Below are 24,540 nucleotides of genomic sequence, written 5' to 3'. Positions count from 1 at the left end.
TGCAGTGTTAATGCTGGACACTAAAATCAATGTGTGAATCCAGCAACATTTGAAATATTACAGTATGTTTCCTGCCACTAGGATTCAGGAGCTGATGAGTTAACAAACACATTTTCAGGTTATAATTCATGAGATATAAATGACACGAGCTCACTATGGAGCTAATTTGGCAAATCTATGCCTAGCTTCAGCGGTGAAAAACAGAGGTCTAGATGTCTGAATCTGAATTCAAGACCTGGCAATCAAATGGTGTACAGTGGTATTTATGTGTGTAATACATATATATATATATATATACATATACACACACACATATATATAAAATACACACATACATATACACATACATGTATATGTATACATACACATATAAAATCAGAAATACACGTATATACACATGTAAATATGGTTATATACATGTTTGTATGTATGAGTATACTATATATGTATATATACAGATACACACATGCATGCATACATACATACATACATACATATGACATTTGTTTAACATTTTCTTCCGGTCTGTGGAAGAAAAGGGCTGTGGGCACACATATTAAATCTATAGTAAATCAAAGAGGAAGGGAGGCATGAAATATTCTAATAACGGGCTTCTTGGTAAATCTAATCTACTGTTAAGAATAATGTTTTTTTGGGCTAGTTTGGACCAAAAACCTGGTATTTAGTAGACCGTAAAACAAAGGAATTCTAGGGACAAAGAATCTCTGAAGAAACATTTTGCTTGAAGTACCCAATTGCAAAAATAAATGAACTGTTTTTATATGACACGAAGGCCAATGGCCATAAGACACATAACTGAAATAAATTTTATTGTTTTATTTGATGCTTTATCTGCCTCATTGAGTATTAAACATTGTCAGCAACCTTGGGAGAAAAAAATTTATAATTAGGTTTTGGCTCCTTCTCCATCCTCCATCTTGATAAAACTAGTTTTAGTATACTAGGAACCAAAGCAACAATGCCAGTAGCAAAATCTCTATACATAGTACAGCTGCTGACAAGTGGCTAGCAGAGGACACAACTAAGGACTCTAATAGATCAAAACCATTATCATTTTCTTGATATCAGAACTTTCTTAAAGGAAACTTGCTGCTACAACTCCTTTGAGGCCTTATGTGGTGGATATTGTGCTGTATTGGGGGTCAGGAAAACCTGAATTTAAATTCTGATTCAGATAATAGCTGTGTGACCTTTGAAAAAGTCACTTAACCTGTTCACCTCAGTTTCCTCACCTGTAAAATGGGGATAATAATAGCACCTACCCCACAGAATTGCTATGAGGATAAAATGAGATAATATTTGTAAAGCTCTTTTCAAGTCTTAAAGTGCTACATAAATTGTTATTCGTGAACAAGCATGAGGGAGATTTTTCTTGTGTTTTGGTGTCTATTTTTAAAAAGGCTTTACAGGAATCAGTTCCTTCCAATCTAAATACCTTCTCCTAATGATCAGACTTGACTACAGAATGTTTTTCCATTAAAATAAAAAAATTTTGAAAGTCTATGCATAACAGAAATTTTGACCCATTTTTAATTAGTATCAAATGTATCAGAATGAAAACTGATGAATTTCAACTGCCCCATCCAGTTCAGCATCTGTCTGAAACTGCTCAACAAAGAATTGTTCCAAGAGTCATAATGGAGTCAGGATGGAATTGAGAACAAGACTGAATGAGAATCTATCACTTTTGAGAGCTCTAATACTTCAAGAATACTTTCTAACTAAAATTATAAATATTTTGTAACTAAAACAAAATTCATTAGATCTTCTTAAATTACAATAAAGAAATAATATCTAGCAATGATATATGCACCTTAAAATATTCAGCTAGATCATTCAACCTCAACAATTGAGGTCCAAGAAACAATACATTGCTTTCATAAACTGGACCAATTTCCTTGTACAAAGTGTTAAATTATAATAAGAAAACAAGACTGAGAAGAAAAGCTTTTTTTAAGAATTTAGAGGAATTTTTTTTGCACTCTTTTCCCTTTGAAAATATTGAGAAAAACATGGAAAAGATGAGAGGGAAAATTGTTTAAAACCCTTTGACCTAACATGGGCTCATTACTGTGGAACAGGATATTTGAAGTTTGGCACCGCCTGTTTACCACAGTGTTTCCTTCTGCAGAAGGCACTAAATACTGGCTCAAAATACACTGTTTAGGAAGTCATAAGTACTATTGTTAATTGGCACAGCCTCTTAACACAGTTTTTCAGTTCAACTACAATAAGTGATTATAGCAGCAATAATGAACACTTCTACACAAACACCACCAACATAAACATAGAATGCCTACAGACACATACAGAAATCTCCACAGTGATATCACTCAACTTTACACAATGCATAGAAATTGCTGTGGTTTATGGCAATAATTCAAAAAACATAGGACTTATTAAAGTTAATATTTAATAAGTACTATTTTAAAAGTTGTTCTGTAATTTTAAGAGTGGCACAACTATAAAAAATCCAGTTAGACAAAGTTAATCTTCACGTGACACTGAGACATCTACTATCAGCAATGTTTCTGTCATTTCAGGTAGTACAAATCATTAAGTAGAAAGTCTGATGTGAACGAGCAACTGTCCCCCCGAATTTAAGTTTTCTAGAGGAACCATGTTAAGGAACCTAATTTGCAAAATTTAAGACTGAGAGAAAGTAAAAAAGAATTAAAAACAACAAAAAATAAAATGTGCAAACGACTAAGATTTAATTTGGCTAGTGATTTCCTCGCTCTACTAATAAATGACCTAACATAAACTAGGCTAATTGCTTTTTAAAGCTCAAAGTTAAATGAAAGAGTAATGTAAAATATAATTTCTGATTCCAAGGTAAAACAAAGAACATGAAAAGCCTGGTACAGAACAACTGGGCTAGTTAAAAGTTTTTCAAAAAAAATTTTTTTTTTCATCATTCCTCAATCATGAACCTGCAAAACGTTGTCTGTGAGATGAAAATCTAAGTAAACTCCATATATTTAAGCTTGATTACAGGTCATAAATATTAGGTTTATGAAAGGGAATCAAACATTATTTTCCATCTCTAAATTATTTTACTATAGATTTCTCTTAACATCCATTCATATTCTTTATTTTTTCCCCTCTCCCTGTTGATTCAGCTTAACAGTTTTCCAATTATGGAAACAGGGCTTGAAAGGCTAGACTTAAGAAAATGATCTCAGACTCCAAGTATGGAGAATGCTTACAAAACCATCACCAGTATAATAAAGTATTGTTATGACCTAAAATATAGCTCATAACTGGATACTGGGAATACCAAATTAATTTCTGATGTCGATGTTTTCAGGAGTTAGGCTTTCAGGCTAATGAAAAAGCTCTTTTTAATTTCATCATCCATTACCAGGATTTATACAGTTACCTGTGGTTTCATGTTTGTATTATACCACTTGCCCTCTCAGAGCTCTAGGCAATTGTCTGAGATTATAAATGGCAGAGAAGGTGCTGACCTGCATGTTAGAGGAAGTGTCTCAACAAGAGCTCCCTATACCAATAAAATCACAACACCTATCCCATCTCTATCCAAATCTGAGAGCTTGAGAAAAAGTATATTTTCCACAGTCATCAAAAGTAAGGTAGTTGTTATAAATGTGACACAGAAGGATGGCATTTAGATAATGTGCAGTTACATGCCCATCCAATTTCAAAAGGATCCAAGATGTATATCAAGTGAACATTACACAATGTTAAAGTCCACCTGCAGAAACTGGTTCATTTGTAAACCAGCTGATGCAACCTGGCTAAGTAGATTTAGGGTTTAAAAAGCAATGAACTAGACTTGTAAAAATAGATTTTATTGAACAATAATGAGAAAACAAACATGTTTGTAGAATTTGTAGACATGTAGAAAGCAAAAGACTCTTAGGTTACATTTTTAAATTTTCTCAAATTTTTAAAAAAATTTATTAAAAACATTTTAAAATTAAATTAGAAAAATATGTTGAATGGAGTTTTTCTCTGCACTTGGGCAGGTCTCACAAGTCTATCTGCAGATGAGATAAGTCTAAAGAAAGCATTTTACCTTCTTTTCTCATAGGTGAAATGTACATGGAAAGCAGTTATTAAAGGTATCTTCACTTTAAAATTCTATGTCTTATTTTTTTCACTTTTTTCTTGCTTTTTTTTGCAACACAGCTAATGTGGAAATGTTTTGCATAACTTCATATGTATAATGAGTATCATATTTCTTGCCTTCTCAATGGGTGAGGGAGGGGTGAAGGGAGGGAGAGAATTTGGAACTAAAAATAAACAAAAAAAATTTTTTTAAATAACATTTTATGTCAATGGTAATATACCATGGTGGTGACGGAAAGTTTTTTTTCCTTAATAACTATGATTCTGTCTTTGCAAAGGTGAGATTGTGAGAACTTCTGGCAAATCATTTTGGGATTCTTGTCATAAGGTATTATAGAATCTAAGTTAAGCAGCCTATAAATTTATTTATATCCATATTCATATTCATCTGGGTGGGCTACAATATCAACAAAATAATACTAACAAGAGTGGGGTGTAAGAAGTAGTTCCTCTCTCTACACTGGAAATCTAGTTGCTTTTTATGTAACAAAGGATAAGGGGAATTTTCAGATCAGACCTTAACTTTTGTAGACCTACATAAGATCAAGGGAAGAGAGAGAACCTTTACAAAGAGGGATTGAGGACTAAGATAGTAACTGACTCCCCCACCCCCACGGAATCAGTCATGACTGCAATACTCAGAAATTTCCTCTTTTCTCGGGAAGGCAATCCTTTCAATCAGAGACTAAATGAAATATGCTTAGCATTTGAGGCGAGTTTAGAAGAAATAAATAAGCGTATGGTTTTGTTTGGTTGTTAATTGTTTTAAAAAGGAATCTAGGTCTCCTTTGGGATCCTCTGAAGACAGAGGGGAAAAAAAAGTCTAAGTACAAAAATACCCTCCCAATACAAAGATCCAAGACTAATTTGTGAGCTAATTCACTGAAATTGAATTTTAAGCTCATTTTGGGGTAAAGATAAAAAAATGAACAAATGAAAATTAAATATACAGGCTGTCCCAAAAGTCTTAGGGCAGTACTAAAGTCTTAAAACTGCTCTAAGACTTTTGGGATGCTCTATATAGCTACTTAATATGCAAACACACTGATATGTGTGCACCTAAGTCCTCTTTTAAAAGTGCCTGGGAACCAGAGAAGTGCTCCAGAGAAGCAGTATGGTGCAGTAGAAACAGTGCTTGGATTTGGAGTCAGAGAGTCTGGGTTTGAGTCCAGATATGACTCACTTGGTCAACTATGTGACCTTGGGTTGGTCACCTAACTTCTCATCTGTAAAGTGAAGGACATCAACTACTTGGCCTCTAACATCCCTTGTAGTTCTAGGTCTATACTCCTCCATGACCTTTCTGGATACATTGCTTCCAACAGAAGCAATGGAGGCACTGGCTCAAAAAGTGAGTTAAGTTCAGAATAAAATAAATAACTTTTTAAAAAGTAACCAAGATAAAAAAATAAAAAGTAACCAAGAGGGCAGTTTGGTCTACTAATTGGTAAATTAGCATATCTGCCCCAAAGATTTAGAAAGCTGTATACTTACCAGTATGTATTTCTTTCTTTTGGCAATCAGGGTTAAGTGACTTGTCCACAGTCTCACAGCTAGTAAGTATCTGAGGCTGGATTTGAATTCAGGTCCTCCTGACTCCAGGGCCAGTGCTTTATTCACTCTGCCACCTAGCCACCCCTCCAAGGTGTATTTCTGATAGAGCTATCTCTCCATCCCCAACCCCAGTTTCTATTAACCCTTTGCTAAGTTCTCGTTCTCATTTCTTTAAAAAGTCTCCATATTACTGGAGCATGAAATTATAGCAACTCTGGTTTGCTAACAAACTGCACAAGTCATCTTGAAGGTGTTGGATCTAGAATCAGGGGATCAATGAACTGGATTGTATATCAAGTTAAGGAATGCTGCCAATTTTATTGCTTTGGGGACCTCTCTCCCTGGCATTAGGAATGAGGATAGTCTCTTGCCTGGTCCATTGACTCCCTAGCACTCCACTCTCAGAAAAGGACAACCAGCAATATTTGTATGTCTTTAGGGTGTAATGAATATATGCACATAAAAGAGGTGGTGGTATAATTTCTAGATATTTAAGAAATAAGACATCCTCCCTCCCTCCAAGTGGTCTAATTATGTATTTCTTAGTTTGCTTATCATGTGTGTGATTTATTCATTGGAATAAGAGTAAAAGGAAGTCAAATTCCTGGCTGAGGCAGTAGTATCATAGTGTCTTCCACAAATGAACAAATTATGCAATGAATTTTTAATGAGTTAATGTGCATAAACAATGTCAAATTAGATAAAACACTTTGTTTTGGCATATGCTGTTCTACATTATTCTCTCAAATACAAATTAACTATTGTAACTATTTGAGGGCAGGAACATTGTCGCAGTCTTTCTTCTTTGAATACCTCACTGAGTCTAGCAATGTTCAATAAATATTTTGCTGATTTAATTTGATTTCATAAGTTGATCTTGGAGAAGAAGCATGGTAGAGAGAATAGAGGCAGCTAAGTGGTACAATAGATAGAGTCTTGGGTCTGGAGTCAGGAAGACGAGTTCAAATGGGGTCTCAGACACTTAACTTACCAGCTGTGTGACCCTGGGCAAATCACTTGACCCTGTGTGCCTTAGTTTCTTCATCTGTAAAATGGGAATAATAATAGCACCTACCTTCCAGGGTTATTGTGAGGATGAAATGAGATAATATATGTAAAGTGCTTTGCAAAAACTTTAAAGCACTGTATAAATGCTAGCTATTATTCATGTCTTTGGGGTAAGGGATACTTAGGTTTGAGACCTGTCTCTGCTACTTAATAGCCATGTGACCAAAGGCAAATCACTTAACTTCTCAGTGACCCTTGGAATTGTCTAAAAAGATATTGCAGACGTTGTTAATTAGCATGGATGGGCCAATGAAAACATCAGTTTGAGCCCTTCTCCTTGCGCCCCCCACCAAAGAAATGAAAAGAAAAAAGCTTCACCACAGTAATTTAATTGCATTACACCTACAGGCTAAGTAACATTACTGCCTATGTCAGAATAGTCTATGGGAATTTTGGCTAACACACAATTTCCTGAAAATATAATTGACCTGATATTTACTAAGATTTCATCAGACTTCTCTTAAGTACACCACACAGTAATATTAAGAAAATTAACCAAAAAATGGTAATCTCCTCTAAACAGGTCTTATATAAATCACAAGTATTTGAATTAGAATACTTATGGCTCATGCAACTGAATAGCTGCAAAACCGCATGCTGTCACCTTTCCTCTTTATCCCCCTTTGCTAAGAAAGTGGTAGGGATGGATGGGTAAAGTACAATAAATTTAGTATTCCCCTATTCCATGGGAAAATGGATAATGCAGCATTAAATGAGATTTATTTCACAGTGCTAAAGGATGCTAAAAAACTGAATTTCTTAGCGAAAGTTAGATGTTATACTGTTTCTCTGCCAACCTAAGCTCCCCAGGAATGATAATATAAAGATATGACTACTTTTCTTTAGCTATTTGGCATCTGGAATGCTATTTATTTGGGGTAATAGGTTTAAGCACTTTTCCATAAGATCTCAGTCATCCTCTACTATTGGTCATTTGAACAACTTTGACTCGGGGTAAGTAACAGCTGTACATGAATTGAACTTGACACTGACATAATTTGGTAATGAGTATAGGTAAGCACATCATTAGCACACACAGTAATGGAATAGTACTTTACTTCATGAATTATTTGGATACCTGAATATGGGGGAAAAAACCATCACCTTTCTTCATGTTAAATGAGGGTAAATGTGGATGCCTGAAGAAGGGCCTTGTTGAGATGCCAAATGTAATTATTCATATGAATACTTCTCCAGAGACTTCTCCATATGTTGATCAAAATAGCAAAGAAAAATACAAAAATAAATCCATATAAAAGGGCCCATTTAAAAAAATAGTCAAAACAAAGTAACATAAATCTTCACTATTTCATATTAAATAGTAGCAACAAATTCTATTTTTGTGAGCCTATCTCAGATATAATTTTATGCATCTCATTAAAGAACTGTATAAAATACAGTTCATTCATTTAACAATACATAAACTAATGGCATTTTAGATAGACTAGTGGATCGTGTGCCTTGTAACATGATAACCAAAGGCTATTCTATGATTTGTGGAATCATAGAAAATCTTAAGGGTGGGAAGGGACCTTAAATATCCACCTAGTACAAGACCCTCCTTGTAGTATTAATAAGGAATCCATTCTATAATTTCCCTGATCGTCTAGCCTCTATTTAAATTCAGGAGGTGATCTACTCCATTTTTAAACAGTTTTAAATGTTAGGAAATTCCTTCAATGCCAAAACATCAATTGATTTTCAATAATTCTTAAAAGTTTGGTTATTCACCTGTAGAAAAATTTAAGCAAACCCCCAAAATGTGATTCAACATAATTTAGTCTGGTTTGTAGAATTAAACTCTTTTCAAAGTCATATTCTGAACTAGAAAGCATGAGAAATGCAACCTGAAACATAAATATGGAGTCAAAGGACCAAATTAGACATTTGAAGACTTCTCAGGACATATACAGAACATAAAAATTTCCTTCTCTCATTCTTAAATGTTTTCTTAAAACCTACACACTAGAATCCATGTGTTCAGGTTTTTCAGTACAAAGTTCTTCAAATAAACATAAGATGAAAGTATAGGAATCAAACATATGGATATTCCATTCAAATACTTGCAAATATGTACATAGAATGTTATGGAGTCAAATAAAAGCAAGTCTCTCTACTTGTGCCAACGTGAAAATGACATTCATGTGAGTGGACACAGAGTACAATACTTTACTTTTTGAACTGAGAAGGTGAACTTTACAAGGATGTAGCTTCGGGGGCACTGTTTGTACTATGGGATTGTCTGCTATAATTTAGTAGAGGTCATCATGTCTCTCCATATCTCACCATACTAAAAAAGCCAATTTCATTATGGGTGGAATAGCCTTTCAAATAAAAGACTATGGAAGACATTAGTGTAGAAAAATATTTAGTATTTGAAATGGTTACCATTGTGTGGGATCATATATCAGTGTTTTCTGTGCTAATTTTTCAGAACACAGAAGATAAAGTGGTATTTGGTTTGATGTGAATCTTCTTTAAATTGGCTTTAAGAAAGTTGAATGGTAGAGCTGAGTAGCAAATATAATACATTAAAAAAAATCCCTTGTGTGATGAATTTGATTTAGCTAAGACATACATGGTTGTTGATGGTTATTGAACATACCTCTGCCATGGAACAAACACAGTTCTTTAAAAATTACTTAAATTACAAATCTTCTGAACTGTATCTTTCAGCAGTATTTTACAGTGTAAGGGTTTTCCTCTACAGTATTACTTAGGATAGAAACCTCAAGGTAATAGGAAATAAACAGCCTTTTCCAGAACTGAACAGCTTATAATTAGTGTTCCTCCCAACTCCTTTGCTAGAAAGGAGACTTTTTACTCAAGGCAGCAATGTTCCCATTTGGTGTGACTTCACTAATACCATTTGAAAGGTTCTTTATAATCATCTTAGGTAAAAAAAAAAAAGTGATGCTTTAAATTGAAGTTTTGATGCAATTGAACAAATCTAAATTATGACAAGATTAACCAGGATGGATTTTTTTTTGTCTGGTTCATTTAGCACCTCAATGAACATCATAAATGGGACTTTTCTTGCAATGCATCTGGGTTTGCTTGTCATTTGCAAGATTTATTTATTCATCAGGATAAACATAACATGCCACAAAAACCACAACATGAACCCACATAAGATGTTTAGGCTAAATCAGCGTTGTGAACATGCAAATATAAATCCACAATTACATGAGTTTTTAAGTGCTTTCATAGAAGTATTTCCTTTTATTTTAGAGGTAACCCATTTAAAATGGGTCAGCCTTGAACAAACTGTGATTTATGAATGCAGAGAAATATTATGCAGTAAAAAATGACAAATATTAGGAAATAAGAGAACCATCAGAAGATTTGCATGAACTGATGCAGAATGAAATAAGCAGGATGAGAACAATATACACAATGATTGCAACACTGTAAATAAAAAGATCACTAAAAGGAAGTTGAAATCTGAGTAAGGAAAAAGTCAACAATGTTCCTGGAGAATACATAAAGAAATATACCTCCTTGCTCTTGGCAAAGATGTGGGGGACTATGAGTGTAGAATGTTGCATACATTTTCAGAAATGGTCTCTTAGTCAGGTTTTTTCTTTTTGTCTAACTTTTTTTTTTTCCTTATGAGAGATAGTTCATTTTCTAGGGATGAGGAGTGGGCCTTGGTGGGAGATATCCATAAATGATTGTGATATAAAAACAAAAGCCACTCATAAAACTTCCTAGAGGAAAGGGCAATTCTTAAGCATAACATAGAGGAAAAGGTAGAACAGAAGAATTTGGTGAAATTAATCAGAAAAGGGAAACTAGTTCAGAATGAACAGAAATACTGATGGCTACGAGGAGGCTGGGGATAGCATTAAAAATATTACCCACCATTACTACTAAGCCTCAGTCCTTCTTTATATGTTTATGTAACTATGCAGACATCTCTGGTGAGTCTCTGCCCTCAAACACCAAAAGGTGTATCTACACAGAGTATTACAGTACAATATGGCAGTACTTAGTAATTAAAGCAAAAGCTGATCTTTGCAAAGTCTTCTATCCCTTCTTCTCAATCCCCCTTTAAGAAACAGCCAAAAATATCATTAGAAAAAAACAGAAAGCTCAACAATGTCAATGCCAGAATTGCCATTCTAGCTGTCTGCCAGGAAGGACGTGACCCCATATAAGGCAAGTCCATGAGTTAGAGGTATAGAGAAAAAGTGGGGGGGGGAAACGGGGCTTCTGTCACAGGAGTTCTTAATTATTATGATCAATTCTGGCTTAGTAACAGAAAGGAAAGCCAAGCCAATGAGGAGACTTTTCCCTGGAATTACACTAAATAAATACAGAAAGTACCAATAAGCTCTATATAACTGATATCAGTTATAAAGCTGTCTTGAAGAACAGACATTTCTCTACTAGTGAAATGCCCAAGACAGTTGCCAAGGCAAACTAGCTTTGGATCTAATGTGTTGCTACATCTGCTAAGCTACAGTGTCATACTGAGAAAATGGCTTTGTGTTTTTGGTTTCTTATTTTTAAACGCTACCCTGGGTTGGGATTTCCCTATGTTCGTTTGGCTTTAAAGTATCTTACATATTCTGACTTGGTCTAATCACAAGCTTCAAAAGTCGAAACGTGTAATCCTCGGAAAGCTAAGAAAGAGCAATATTCACAAACTACTCTTGATAAAGAATGCTCTCACATTTAATATAGAAGAAATTTATTTAAGAAGCTGCTTTAAATTCAAATATGTCTGGTAATAAAAATGGTACAACCTGAAAAGTTTTAGCTGTCAATTATTCTTCTATTTCAACTAGGTGGTCAGGTAAAGTGGATGAAAATCAAAGCAAGTGTTACCAAACTTTAATGACGGGGTAGTGGTTGTGGGGAGGTGTTCAGGATTTTCATTTGCAAGAGGACGATTTCTTATTGCCCATGTTAGTTCTTCTACAATTTAAATAATTACCCTTCCCCTTCAATCATCCTCCATTGTGAGCTTCCACATAGTCCGATTATGGAGAGATTTGAAGTTTTGTTACCTGGAAAAAACGATAATTATAGGGCAATTGACACTGCATTCTCACAGGTCAGAAAGACCTGCCCCTGGTAATCAGCACTCACTTTACAACAGTAGAATTTAGTTGTATTAACAGTCTTTTTGTCATGACATCTTTGCATATTGTTGAAAGCAATATAAGTATTCCAAAATAAATCTCTTTATCACAGGAAAAAGAAGAGGTGCTAGGTAAAAATACTGGACTTTTCCTATAGACCACAGGAACCAAAATTCTCAACAGATTAAAAAGAAAGAAAAGGATGAAAGTACTTGGGACTGTTTCAAGTATCAATACCTTTTCCCTTTCCCAATCCCTGGATGTGACTGAGTACAAACAAGCATAATGAAAACACTCTGAGACAATGTTGTCTCCTCTTGGTTAGGACATAATTTTAAAAAATAAGAAAATCATTGATTAAGTGAATGGAGAAGTCAGCCCTTGTGGGGAGACACACTATTTCCATGGGTAAAGTTTCAAAAAAAACCAGAATTCCTTTTCTGTCTTATGTTGCCTGAATATACTTTGCATGTGTAAAATCTACAGTTTTAATAACTCACCCATAAGTAGTTTTCATTTTGTCCTAACCTATAAATACTATGTTAGTAATACTAAACTATCTCTATTGAAATATTTGTAAAAAGAAAAAAATATATTATATATTTATATTTTTATAAAGTTAGTTAAGACGGGACAAGGGGATGGGACAGGAAGTCCCATGACAATCACAGTTGATGTGTATTATTGGGCACAAAAAAATTAAGTCTGAATTCTCAAAATTGTCCTGCTTAAGCCCCTGAAGTAGTCAAGTGGTGTCTGAGGAAGAATCATATGAGGCAGAGACTATGAAATTGCCACTACTGGAGTGGCTAGCCATGGACTGGGCAGCTTGCTGGCTTAAATTGTTACATATCAGCACTAGCTGGTTGCTTTGTGCTTCAGAGAGAGTGCTGCAACTCTGATACACACTGAAGTTGGTTTTCCTGCCAGGGATGTTGCCTTTCTCACACATTGTTTTCACCATCTTGGCCAGTTTATTCTTGCCCAGTGCCTGGCAGTTGTACCAATGGAGCGCAGCCAGGTTTACTACAGGCTTGATGGATAAATAAAATGGGGCATCCTCATACCGCATGGCTGGGGGCCTCCGCTGAGCATACTCTTTGTAATCTTGCACCGGGCAGGTCTGGGGAGCATGCTGAGTAGCATACACTCTGGAGTCAGTTCCTCCTCTTTTGGTCTTGGTGTTCAGGTCACCAGTGTCCTGGCCCATCCACTCCAAATATTCTAAGCCCGTCTCAGTTACTCGGAGCCGGATATCACCCCATTTCAAGGTGGATCCGTGAAAGCCTGTACAGTGTCCAAAAGCTTTAGTGTTGTTGAGCCAGACAAGGTTGAGCAGCCCTTCGGGGTTATATCGGCTCAACAATCCCCTTTTGCGTAGAATGAGCTCATCAGCAAAGGTGAGTTTCATGGATTTATGTGGTTTGTTTCCTTTACCTTTGCACCGGAGCTCAATTTGCTTTTGTTTCAGGGCCTCTTGGGACCTCTTGAATTCCTTATCCCTTGTGATACTGTAGCCATACCTGTGCTCTTTGAGGTACCTCTCCAAACCACACTGGTAATTAGCCAAGCTGTTTGGCTCATACTCAGACCCATCTTTCTGCCTGGCATCAACAAAGAAAGATGCAAGATAGTCATCCAGTTCCTTGCAAGGAATGACATAAATTTCCCTTGTTTCAGAAGGATATTTAGAGATGAGGAACTCCCGGAAATTTCGAAGAGCAGTCTGAGTACTTCGGATAGTTTTCTCATTCTGTTCCCTGCTGAGATCAGCTGCTTTTTCATCCTGGTCTGCAACAAATATGAGGGAGGGGGTGGGGTAGGGGAGGGAAAGTGGAGAGAAGGGGGAATAGAAAAGGTGATGGTGAGTTCAAACAATGTATATGAGATACTCCCAAATAAAATTTCCTTTTATAAACAAATAAGAAAAAGAAAAAAAAGAATCAATTTCACAAAGAGCATTGGAAAGCACTATTTACATACCTTTCTCACGTTTGAAAAGCCAACTTCAGTTTCACAAATGATGTACGAGAGTATGGCCAAAAATTATCAAACTGAGCTTCTTATGTCACTGGCACCCAGTTTAGTACATGGAGATTTGTGGAAAGTCTGAGATTAGAGGAAGTCTTCACTTTGTGACAAATGGGAATAGAAGAATTAATTTTTATTCCACTGCGGTGTGCAGGGGCCCCAATTAAAGGAGATAAACCCATTAGGTATCGCTTCATTTGTGAAACCAGAGGTGGTACTGGTTCCATTTTTTTTTGTTAATTAAAGCAAACCTATTTTATTTCTTATTTTAAAAATAAACATTAGAGATTTAAAACTGAGCAAACAGAAATTCACAGTACGTAATCCATAGCTTGCTCTTTCAAACCAATATGAAGATGTGTAGCTTATCCAGGGACCATATTTCAACGTCAGGCGGGATTTATAACCCATGACAAAAATATTTGGAATTTCACCTTTAGAGGGTAATAAAGCTAAATATCATAGGCAACATAAAATTTCAATTAATGTTATCATCAAATTTCTATGTAAGAGGCAGTAAGGTATCATGACTTCATTGGGATTCTATTATTTTTCTAAGTTCCTATACAATTTCTATATAACACTGATGGGAGTCAATCAATGCTATTCTGTATAACATAGAAATCACCCACTCTATTTAGTCATTTTTGTGCCATGATACTTAAATGATTTAAATTTTCCTCCATACCTTTTTAGGGATGCAAGGAACTCAAACCTGTGATTTCATTAGAATGTAGCCCAAACCTTTGATTTCTGTGTCCTGTAAGGACACAATGCTGATCTGCACCTGCTCTGCAACCTAAAGTCACTTTCCCAGTACACTGAGAAGTGACTTACCAATGTTACATGGACAGTATGTCAAAGGCAGGACTTGAATAGGTCTTCATGACTGTAGGATCTGCTCTCTACCACTACCTCCATTCTGGCTGATTCTTTTTGTAATAGTTTATTTAATTCTATTTAAAATATATAATGACATAGAACAAAAATATTCTAATTAAAGAAGCAGAATTTCCCCAAGATTAAGAAAATAAAAACCACTTATTATTATATTCTGACACTATCAAGAATAAACGAAGTAAAAACTGGAAATTGAAATATTAAGAGAAAAAGTATACCCTATTGACTAGTAAGAGGTGTACATATTAAAATTTAAAAGATATTTAAAATGAAATTATTCAGGCAACAATTAGGATAAATTTATGTTGTGTTATTTGGGAAAATGTTATGCTGGGCTAAAAGGCCATTATTATAAACTATGAGAGTAGGAAGGCAAAGTGCTGCTGAAACAGCTGTAATCTAAAAGTAAATTTTCTTAAATTATATTATTTTAGAGTTAGAAGAGACTTCAAAGGTCATCCAGTGTGTCCCATATCTGAACAGGAAATAACTTTGACAGCTGATGGGAAATTTACTATCTCCCAAAGCTTCTGAATCCCTAAGTAGACAGGTAAGAAGCTTTTCCTTATTTTGGACCAAAAACTGCCTTTCTGCAACTTGTATTTATTATTTTTGGTTCTGCTCTCTGGGGCCAAGCAAATCAAACTAGCCCCTCTTAGGTATAGCAGCCCTTTAAAATGTGAAGATTATGATCCTCATGGAATAATTTTGGGGCCCCTCACCACCTTCTCCTATGGACAAACTCCTACTTTTCAACATCCCTTTGAAAATATAGTTTCCAAAGATGAATATAATACTTCAGATTGAGGTCGAGGAGAGGAAGAGAAGAAAAGGAAGAGAGGGAGAGAGTGAAAGGTGTAAAGGAGAAAGAGGGAGAGAAGGGAGAGAAAGAGAGGGGGGAGGGAGGGAAGGACAGAGACAGAGAATCCTTTTCCTAATTCTGGATATCATAAGTCTAAAATTGCATAAGCTTTTTATTGGCTGCTATGTCACACTGTTGATGCATACTGAGTTTACAGGTGAATAGTGTTTTGGCAATTGCCAACTTCATTACTCCTACTACTTGCCTCCTCCACTCCTACTGACATGTGTCTGAACCTATCTGTCAGAAAAAATGAAACAAAGCTAACTGGGTCCACTACAAATTTATATTATCTAATTTCATCTGAGTCCTCTATTTAGTAAGACAATTATTTTACTTCTCCTTTACTGATTCTCTTTTCCACTCCCTACTGAGGTTGTTCCAAATCTTCTCTTCTTTCCTCGAGCCTCCCACAACAACCCTTCCAGAATTAGGAAGAGGATTCTCATTTTCTCTCTCTCTCCTCTTCTTCCTCCCCTCTCCCTCTTCTCCTCTCCCTCTGCTCCTGTTTTTTGGAAGATTTTATAATTGCATGATATATTTTAGACCACTCATAATTTTAATCTGTTCATATTTTTGCATTAAATGTTTTATATAAGCAACATATTGGTAGATTTTTCTTTTAGGCAATTGGGGTTAAGTGACTTGCCCAGGGTCACACAGCTAGTAAGTGGCAAGTGTTTGGTCTGAGGCCAGATTTGAACTCAGGTCCTCCGGACTTCAGGGCTGGTGCTCTATCCACTGCACCACCTAGCTGCCCCTGATTTTTATTTTTCTAATTCATGCTATAGCTTTCTTTTAGCAAAGGAATTTAGATTATTCATAATTAATGCTATAAATTTTAATTTTTAGAGAAGCAGTATAGAATAGTTGTAAAGATGGCAAACTCTTGTCCAATACAAATCAGCTTAACAATATTACAAAATAATTGGGAAACGTTTAATAAAATAAATAAAAATACAATACAACACAAATAATGTTGGTTTGAGGTTTTCTAAGTCAATATAAGGTCTGGAAGGATCTGTTTCTGTGTGAGTTTGAGGGGACTAAAGTAATGAATAGTGGGTAGGCCTTGCCTTCCAGAAGCCCTGGGTTCAAGCCCTGACTCATACATATTAGCTGTGTGAACAAGGGCAACTCACTTAATTGCTCACAGCTGCAGGCAACTAAGTCTCTACTACTCTAAATTACTAGCAGGCTTCTATTTCCTGTTTTTGTACATAGTTTTGACTTTAGGAGCTCCTTACACAATGAAATCAGGGGTCTGGAACAGCAACAACAAAAAAGGCTGAGGAGGGCATTCATTGAATTCGGAGATCTCCAAAGTCCCTACTAACTCTAAATATACGACATTGGGTGAGAGTTACATCCTTTTATAGAATGGGAGCTGGGCGTGCTGTGATGGACTGTTGCAGCAGGGCTGAATTTAAGAACTTTTGTTGTTGGGAAAAGTAGCAATCCTTATAACTAAGCTGGAGGTCAGAGATGCTCATGGAGGAGATTTAATAGGAGGTGGGGCAAGTAGTTAGGCAGGAGCTATATTATCAAGTGTTCAGCCTGACTGGCCATACCGTGCTCTCTTTATTAAAAATAAGTCTATTTACAAGACTTTCTGTGAAGAATTCTTAAGTTTGTTTTGTTTTGTTTGTTTTTTGGTGTGTGTGTTGGGACCTCCTTTGATTACTGAGTGATGCCAATAGATCTCTTTTCAGAATAATGTTTTTAAATTAATAAGATAAAATACTTAGGGCAGCTAGGTGGCACAGTGGAGTCAGGAAGACCTGAGTTCAAATTCAGAGTCAGTCACTTACTAGTCTATGACCCTGAGCAAGGCACTTGACCTCTGTTTGTCTCAGTTTCCCCATCTGTAAAATGGGGATAATCAAACGAGCTAATAACTGTAAAGTGCTTAGCACAGTGTGTGGCACATAGTAAGCACTATATAAATGTTAGCTTGTATTTTTATTATTGCTGTCATTATTGCAAAGGAAACCAATTATACTGAAATCAAATTATCAAAAAGAAAGTCACCAGAAGAAAAAGAAATATAGTTATCAAAATATTTATTTAAAAATAAGTTCACAGATCCCCTACCAATTGACTTTGGGGAAGGGAAGGCTTTTTTTTTTCTTACGTTGAGAGTATCTAAGTAGACCTGGTTCCTTTGCTGCTTTACAACTCATCCTCTTACCATAAGTCTTCAGTTAATATTTGTTGATTAACCTCTTGCTACAATAACATTATCAGCATTGATAATGAGAGAACTAGAGTGGTAAAGCGTTGAAATAAAAAACTATTTACCTTTATACTTTTCTAGTATAAGTTGATGACATTAATGGTTATGGAATGCAAAAACACAATTTCAGCAGGAGGAGGGTCATCTAAAGAGAAGTCTTCTCTCTTCTAAGTATTTTTTTTCTGTTTCTTTTGTTTTCGAGTCTGACTCTCCTAGACATCACCTCTCCTCCTTCTACCTAGCCCCAAATTTAGCTAAGTCCAAATATGTTATTTTTTAAAGAAATGAAACAAACCAAAGATAATATTCTCTTTCCTCTTGCAAAAAAATACAGGATTTTAGCCACTCTGTTTTTTGGGAGATTTATTTTCAATAGTAGAAGAAAGAAGGTGATGTGAGACCTCTGAGTTACAGTAACCCCCATGAACTGGAAAGAATGAAAAAAAGTTAAAGGAAACACTGCTTTTAAACCAAACCGTTCCCCCTCAAAAATGAACAATATGACCATGTTTTTAAAAAGGTGATTAAATATATGTTTAGAAAGAAAAACAATTTTAAATAGAGTTCTTAACATTATGTTGGCATTATGACTTGTAAATGGGTTAGAAATTGCTCAAATCTATTTGTTTACATGCTTAAATCAAATCAATATAACTCCCAACAATGCCAGGAATCTTGTATTTGAAGGAATAAGTTGCAATGTATCTTGGGGACATCTATCAGTAATGAATCAAAACTGCAGTAGCAAACTGAATGAAGTATAGCCTATTTTTTCAGCATCTATACTGGCTCTTCAATGTTGGCATCATCAAAATGTTTTTGGCATGAAAAAAATCCATATATAAGTGGAAAAGATTTTTTTTTGTCTGAATGAACCAGGCATATGGTTCAGCAAGCAAACCCAGGGAATTAAGCTGCCAATGCATAAACAAACTTGTGACACTGACATCTGAAACTTGGAAATTGGTATTAAGAACACTGACATTCCAGATTAGCATCTTCAAGGGAGTAAATGGTATAAAGAAAGCTGAATTTGGATAAGATCCCAAAGGTCTAGAAGACAGAATGAAGCAGTTAGGGAAAGCAGCCAAGCAGTCTTGAATATGACAAAACTGTTCCAAGAAGACCCTGTTGCATCTAAGGCAGATGTTTTATGATTACAAATGAAGTTTTTTTTTAAATAGTACAAGTACTTATCAGAATAAATTTTTCCCTCAATTAGGTGCTTATAAAATGTTAAAACCACAAAGTCTCAGTGTATATTGGAACGGACAAACTCTCCAGTGTGTTCAGACTAGGAGCTGAAAAACTTTTCATATGTACATCTCTACTTCTGTCTCCCATCCAGAACATTTTGATTCCCACCTGGCTCCACCATACCCCAACTACTACATTACTACTGTAGAAGCTATTGATGTTCACTGCCATTAGATACACTACTGCTATGTATTTAGATAAAAGTAAGAAGAGTTGGAGAAATTCTCTACATAGCAGTAGCAAATGTGGATTTACCTATAAATTAAGACCTCTTTAGATGACCCTCCTTCTGCTGAAATTTTTTTTTTTACATTCCATAACCATTAATGTCATCAACTTATACTAGAAAACTATACAGGTAAAGAGTTTTTTTATTTCAACCCTTTACCACTGTAGTTTGCCCTACAAAAAGCTGCTAACATTAACTTTCTGAAACACTTTTTTAAAGCATTTCACTGTCCTGCAAAAAACCTACAGTGTCTTTTCTATTGGTTCTCAAATCAAATTTAAACTTCAGACTAACATTCAAGCCTCCTTCCCCAATTCCTCATGCTTCAACCTCATTAACCATATTTCTCTTTACTATTCTATGGTTCCGATTGTCAATTTCCAAGCAGTTAGCTTGCCCTCAACTCTCTATCTCTGAATGTTCTTTTTTTTTCCTGGAATGTCTGTCTCTTCTTGATCACCAATCCATGTCCCTTGCCTCACTTAAGATCCCTCTTTGAAACCTACCTCTTGTAGAAAGCCTTCCAAGATTACTTACACACCCCTATCCACTGGCTATCTTTTACTGAGCACCTTTTCACATTTATGTACTCATTTAGTACTGTCATCCTGTATAGTTGTTGAGAGATTAACTTGTAAATGTTCTTCTGTAGTTTCATGTAGAGAGGTTTAGTTTCTACAAAACCGCCACTGATCATAAAAGAGGAAGAAGGAAGAGCCAAGAAGGACCATGATATTATGAACCTGGGTGCCTGGGAAAACTGCAGTGCCCTCAACAGAAAGAGGTAAATTTGAAGAAAGGGCAGGTGGGAAGTGAGAAGATAAGGAATTCCATGTTGGACATGTTGAGTTTGAGATACCAGCACTATCTGGTGGAGATACTTAATTGGGCACAATCATGTTGACAAGTAAAAACTGTTTTTAGGACAGAATTTTAACACTTATTTTCCTGATTTCTATAGCACATTGATTAAATAGTTTCTATACCTGTTGGGGGGGGGGGGTTTGAAACAATGTGCCTCCTAATTTCCCTATTTCTTTCAACATCACCATCCTTTCAAGGCTTAAATCTTATTTTTCTTTTTTCTTTTTAATTTTTAAAGTTATTTTTTAGTTTTCAACATTCTCTTCCATAAGATTTTCTGAGGTTTAAATCTTCAGTGCCATCTTTAACTCATCTCTCATTTGACTCCATATCCAATCAATTAAGTCCATTCCTCCACTTCTTTTCATTTACCATTGACATTACTCTCATTTAGGATTATAAGACCTCAGATCTGAAGGTTTAAGGAATCTTAAAGGTCATCTACTCCAATTCCATCATCTTAGAGATAAAGAAATTTAAACTTTGAGAGGTTAATTGATTTGCCCAAGTAGTTCAGATCCTATGACTTCAAATTCAATATCTATTTGTCAATACTTCAATATCATACCATGAGTACTACTATAATATTGTTCTGGTTGGTTGTCATACCTCAAACCTGTCTCCTCCAAGTGGCATGGAGGATAGGGCACTGGACTTGGTATCAGGAAGACCTTGGCCTCTGGTATTTACTCTTTCAGTGACCCACAGTCAATCACTTAATCTCTGTCAGCCTCAGACTCCTCATCTGTAAAATGGGGATAAAAGTATCTACTTCCCAGGGTTGTTGTGAATATATAATAATAATAATGATTGTAAAATGCTATACAAACCTTAAAGCATTATATAAGTGGCAGTTATCATCATTAGTATTATTCTTATCCTCCCACTAAAACACCCTACACATTGCTTCCAGATATCTCTTCCAAAAGTATGACTCAGATTATGTCATCTTCCTTGCCCAAAAAGTTCTAATGGTTTCCCCCTGCCTGCTGAACAGAATCCAATTTCCTTACTCTAATGTTAATCAAAGCCTTCCACACAAGCTAATTTACTTGCCATATCCTGAACACAGCCTTCACTTTTCCATGTCTATGTCTTTGCACAAGCTATTTCCTAAGCTTGGAATTCCTTCTTCCCCTCCAATATTTCTGCTTATTCAAATTCTCAAAAGCTAAGTTTGAATATAACCTATTTCATGAAACCTCTGTTCTCCCCAACTAAAAGTAACATCTATCGCCTACAAATTCCCTTAGGATTTTCAAGGTGCTTGGCACATTCTACTGTGTATTATAATTACTTGTACATGTCTTATTTCCTATATTAGACTATAAGCAAAGACCACAATTCATTTGTTTTTGTATTTCCTCTAGAACCCAGCTAAGGGACTACACAGTAGATACACAATAACCTTGTTGAATGGATAAATGAATTAATGTTGTTGATGATGATGATAATAGCTAACATTTATATAGTGTTTACTATGTCCCAAGGCACTGTGTTAAGAACTATTTTCACTGGATCTTCACAACAACCCTAAGAGGTAAATGCTAGTATTACCTCAATTATATAGATGAGGAAACTGAGGCAAAGAGAGGTTAAGTGATTTGCCCAGGGTCACAAAGCTAGTAAGTATCTGAGGCTGGATTTGAACTCAAATTGCCCTGACTCTATCCACTACACTACCTTGCTTCTCAGAATTAGTGATTATCTTGGTTGCCTGTAATTTATGAGGCCTTAACAATTTTTGAGAGGCAGAATGGAATAATGGATAAAGAATCCTGAAGCCAGGAGAAGCTGGCTCCCACATACATTCATACCAATGACAACTCACTTAATACCTACATGTTCTAGGACCTGCTGCAACTGTACATTGCAGAAAAGCTGCTGCTGACCTGCATTGGTGGAGGGAGCTTCTTCATGTGGCATAGTATTTGGAACCTCCCTTATATTCTTCAAGTCTATTACACACAAAATAGATTATAAGCTTCTTGAGGACAGGAACTTTTTCATTATTGTCTTTGCATCCCCAGCACCTGGCACATAATATACACTGAAACTGTTTAGTTGAGTAGTTATTGTGTAGTTATAGTATATTTGGGTTACACTCACCTACTAGAGTATAAACTTGGCTATAGTTATGACATAGTTATGTTGTACATATAGTAAGAATTTAATACATAGCTGCTGAATGGATGTTTATAGTACATTTAAACTCACACTCAATTTGTATCAATTTCTGCAGTATCGAGAAAAAAAATTCTAAACCATCATGTACCTTTTATAGTTTTACTAAAGCATCTGCCTCTGGCAACAATACAAGCACTTAACAACATGTCCAAATGCTTTAGTTCTCAATTATCTTTCCCAATTAGAAGAATATTTATGTTTTGCTGAACAAACTATTTATGTTATGCCTTCTTGTTCAGTCATTCAGTCATGTCTGACTCTTCATGACCCTGTGGACCATACTGTCCATGGAGTTTTCCTAGCAAAAGATATTGGAGTGGTTTTCCATTTCCTTCTCCAGTGGATTAAGGCAAACAGAAGTTAAGTGACTTGCCCAGGGTCATGCAGCTAGCGAGTGTCTGAGATCACATCCAAACTCACGTCTTCCTGACTCCAGGCCCAGCGCTCTCTCCACCAAGTCAACTACCTTCCTCTTATGTTATACCTTCCTCTTTCCCAAACTTATTCTTAACTCTCAGTGTGCTCTCTAATCTTTCATCTCAGGTTGTACTTTTGTCCCTTCCTAAGCTTTACCCTATAGTTAACCCATTCAGCTCTACATAGTTCTCTCAAACCCTCATTTTTTAGCCACTCATCCTTTACTAAAACCGAATCCTGGAATACTACCAACTTTGAGTAATTATCCTGTTATCTCTCCTCCTCTTCTCAAATTCCTAGAAAAAGCTGTCTATATTCATTGCTTCCATTCCTATCTCACTCACTCTTCAACCTTTTGCAATTTATTACTCAACTGAAACTGCTCACTCCAAAGTTACCAATGAACACTTAATTGTCACATTTGATAGTCTTTTCTCAGTCTTCATCCTTCCAGACTTCTCTTTTGCATTTGAAACAAATGACTGCCTTCTTTTCCTGGATACTCTCTTTTCATTGTTTTTGTAAAATTGCTCTCTCCTGTTCTCAGTTTATCTATCTTTCCTGAAATTGGAGTAAACATAATTGCCAGGGATGGGGCTGGGAGAAGGAGAGTAAGGGAAGGTAGAGAAGCCTGGGCTTCAGCCTTGGCAAAATCTTTCCCCCCTCTTTGGCCAGGAGGACCTTTTGAGTTTTAAAAGGGTCCAAAGAATGCTAGATCTCCTGTCTACCCATCTACCGAATGGTGTCCTAGACTCATTCCCCAGATTAGCAAAATAGAGTGTCTGAATCAGGGGCCAAGGGCAGATGCAAAGTCACCATGCTTACTTAAAGGGAACTTCTTGAACATCTCACTGATAAAACTTCAAGGGCTCCAGTCACTAAGAGTTCTTCAGCACAATCTAAAATCCACTTAAGAATACATCAGGAACAGAGAATGGCTGAATTTGTATGGGCAGAAGTGGAGATGAGGGCAATTCTAGGTCAGTGTGGGAGGAGGATTGGGGAACATTATCAACAAGGAGTTTAAGGCAGAAGAAACAGGTAAATGGTGAGGGTAAACAGGTAATGGTGAGGAGAGTGCAACCCAACATCAGTCTGGAGAATAGTGGGAAATAAGACTGAACAAGGAGAGTATAACCTATGATGGAGAGCCTAGAAAACCAGACATTGGTAAACAAGTGAACTAAGCTAAAAAAGACTCTACAAGAGCCAGAGAACCTTACTGTGTGACAAAGGTTAAGCTCATTCATTTCTTTGAAATTTACTTTGTAGAAAAGCTATTTTTCCTGTATATCCATATTGATCTAAAATAAAATTTATTTAGACAATAGGGTGCAGTCTTACACACTCTTAAGTATACTAAATACACTAATCACACCTAATAAGTGTTTAAATAAGTCACTGACTTAAAGTCTGGGATTTAGAAGCCAAATTTTTTTTGAGTGTTCATTAATTTATTTTTATGGTAGGTGTCTAATGTGCTATGAATAAAGGTCAAGAGGGAGACAATGAGGCCTGCTAAGGAGTGTTTACCTTGGAGTAAAGAAGAACCTGGCTTCAAATACCATCTCTGACATATATTAGTTGTGTAAATCATATAACTTTTCTGAGCCTTGTTTTCCTCGTCTGTAAAATGGACATTATAGTGTTTGACAAACCATACAGACTTGTTATGAGGAGCAACTGAGATAATAAAGTACTTTGCAAAATTTAAAGTAGAAGCCAAAAT

The 24,540-nt window shown here is 35.8% G+C and overlaps 1 protein-coding gene across 3 annotated transcripts in view; it reads right to left on the bottom strand.

The window, feature by feature from the left end:
* Positions 1-24,540, bottom strand: part of KIAA1958 (KIAA1958 ortholog) — a 222,300-nt gene that overhangs the window by 29,666 nt on the left and 168,094 nt on the right. The window contains exon 3 of one of the 3 annotated variants that reach the window (XM_027839528.1): positions 13,536-13,619. The exons of 1 other annotated variant lie outside the window; for it this stretch is intronic. In XM_027839528.1, the coding sequence (XP_027695329.1) occupies positions 13,536-13,619 (84 nt within the window). Of the gene's footprint in view, positions 1-10,116; positions 13,620-24,540 lie in introns of those variants that run through there. One more of the 3 variants, XM_027839526.1, reaches the window with a different exon arrangement.

The sequence above is a fragment of the Vombatus ursinus genome, unplaced genomic scaffold (genome assembly GCF_900497805.2).
Source record: "Vombatus ursinus unplaced genomic scaffold, bare-nosed wombat genome assembly UNPS02014832.1, whole genome shotgun sequence".
In the NCBI taxonomy this organism is placed as follows: domain Eukaryota; kingdom Metazoa; phylum Chordata; class Mammalia; order Diprotodontia; family Vombatidae; genus Vombatus; species Vombatus ursinus.
The sequence above is the reverse complement of the archived record's forward strand: the minus strand, read 5'-3'. Positions and strand labels throughout refer to the sequence as shown.